This window comes from Trichechus manatus, unplaced genomic scaffold (genome assembly GCF_000243295.1).
Source record: "Trichechus manatus latirostris isolate Lorelei unplaced genomic scaffold, TriManLat1.0 scaffold00195, whole genome shotgun sequence".
NCBI classification, from domain to species: domain Eukaryota; kingdom Metazoa; phylum Chordata; class Mammalia; order Sirenia; family Trichechidae; genus Trichechus; species Trichechus manatus.
Genome location: NW_004444131.1, coordinates 4308565 through 4309840, shown reverse-complemented (window position 1 = coordinate 4309840; position 1276 = coordinate 4308565). Strand labels below are relative to the sequence as shown.

Below are 1276 nucleotides of genomic sequence, written 5' to 3'. Positions count from 1 at the left end.
GCACGGCGCGGACTTTTACCCAGAGGCGGGGATTTGTCTGTCCCGGCTGGCGGACCTACTGACGGACTGCGGGGAGAAGAGGCAGCGGTCTCGGTGGAGGCGAGGTCCCCGCCGAACTCGGGGAGCCGGCGGCGGCTGTGGGAGCAGGAATGTGCCACCTGGGGGAGAGAGCGGGCTGGAGAGGTTGACCCCGGACTTGGGGAGTGCGCCTGGCTCAGCCATCTTGACTGCATCACGGGGACTGGAGAGGAAACTTGCTGCTCCGCCACCTTCTGTGCTCAGCAAAGTCGCCGCCAGCCCTGGAGTCGCGGCGGAAAAGTGGCCGCGGCGCGTAGGGAGAGGGAGAAAGCAAGTGCAGGAAGATGAGCCTGAGGCCAGCAACTCTCCTCCGCGAGAGCTGAAATCGGACCGAAATAAGCAGGGGAAAAGACCCGCCTGCAGCCCACCCCCTAATTTTCTCGGAACTCTGCGATCCGAGGAGGGGGGAGTGCGGCGCTGCGCTTTCTCCCCGGCTCCCCAGAGTGGCCGGCCAGGCGGCGGAAGGGAGGTTTGGACAGATTCCTGCCCAGCCTTCCGGACCGCGCCGCTGGGACTCTGCCCCTGCGAAGGGGCTCGGCTTTCCGCAGACTCCCCTCCCGAGGAGAAGGGGGCCGGCAGGACAGAAAAGCCCCAGGCGCCCGGGTTTCTTCCTCTCCTTCTCTCTCCTCTGGTTTCCCGGTGCCCCTCCCCGTGCCTCCAGGCCGGGGCCGGGAGAAGCGCGCCGCGTGGAGAGGCTAGGACACGGCGGCGGCGTGCGGGGCTGAGGCGCCCAGCATGGAGTGGAGTTACCTGTTGGAAGTGACCTCGCTGCTGGCCGCCTTCACGCTGCTGCAGCGCTCGAGCGGCGCGGCGGCCGCCTCGACCAAGGAGCTGGCATGCCAGGAGATCACGGTGCCCCTGTGCAAGGGCATCGGCTACAATTACACCTACATGCCCAACCAGTTCAACCACGACACGCAGGACGAGGCGGGCCTGGAGGTGCACCAGTTCTGGCCACTGGTAGAGATACAGTGCTCGCCCGACCTCAAGTTCTTCCTGTGCAGCATGTACACGCCCATCTGCCTGGAAGATTACAAAAAGCCGCTGCCGCCCTGCCGCTCGGTGTGCGAGCGCGCCAAGGCCGGCTGTGCGCCGCTCATGCGCCAGTACGGCTTCGCCTGGCCGGACCGCATGCGCTGCGATCGGCTGCCGGAGCAGGGCAACCCCGACACGCTATGCATGGACTACAACCGCACGG

General features: G+C 66.7%; 1 protein-coding gene across 1 annotated transcript in view; it reads left to right on the top strand.

Annotated features, from left to right (window-relative positions):
• The first annotated feature begins 813 nt into the window (after positions 1–813).
• The window catches only part of FZD8 (frizzled class receptor 8), a 2834-nt gene continuing 2371 nt past the window's right edge, over positions 814–1276 (top strand). Inside the window, exon 1 of the mRNA XM_004387874.2 lies at positions 814–1275. Coding sequence (XP_004387931.1) covers positions 814–1275 — 462 coding nt within the window. The remainder of the gene's footprint in view (position 1276) is intronic.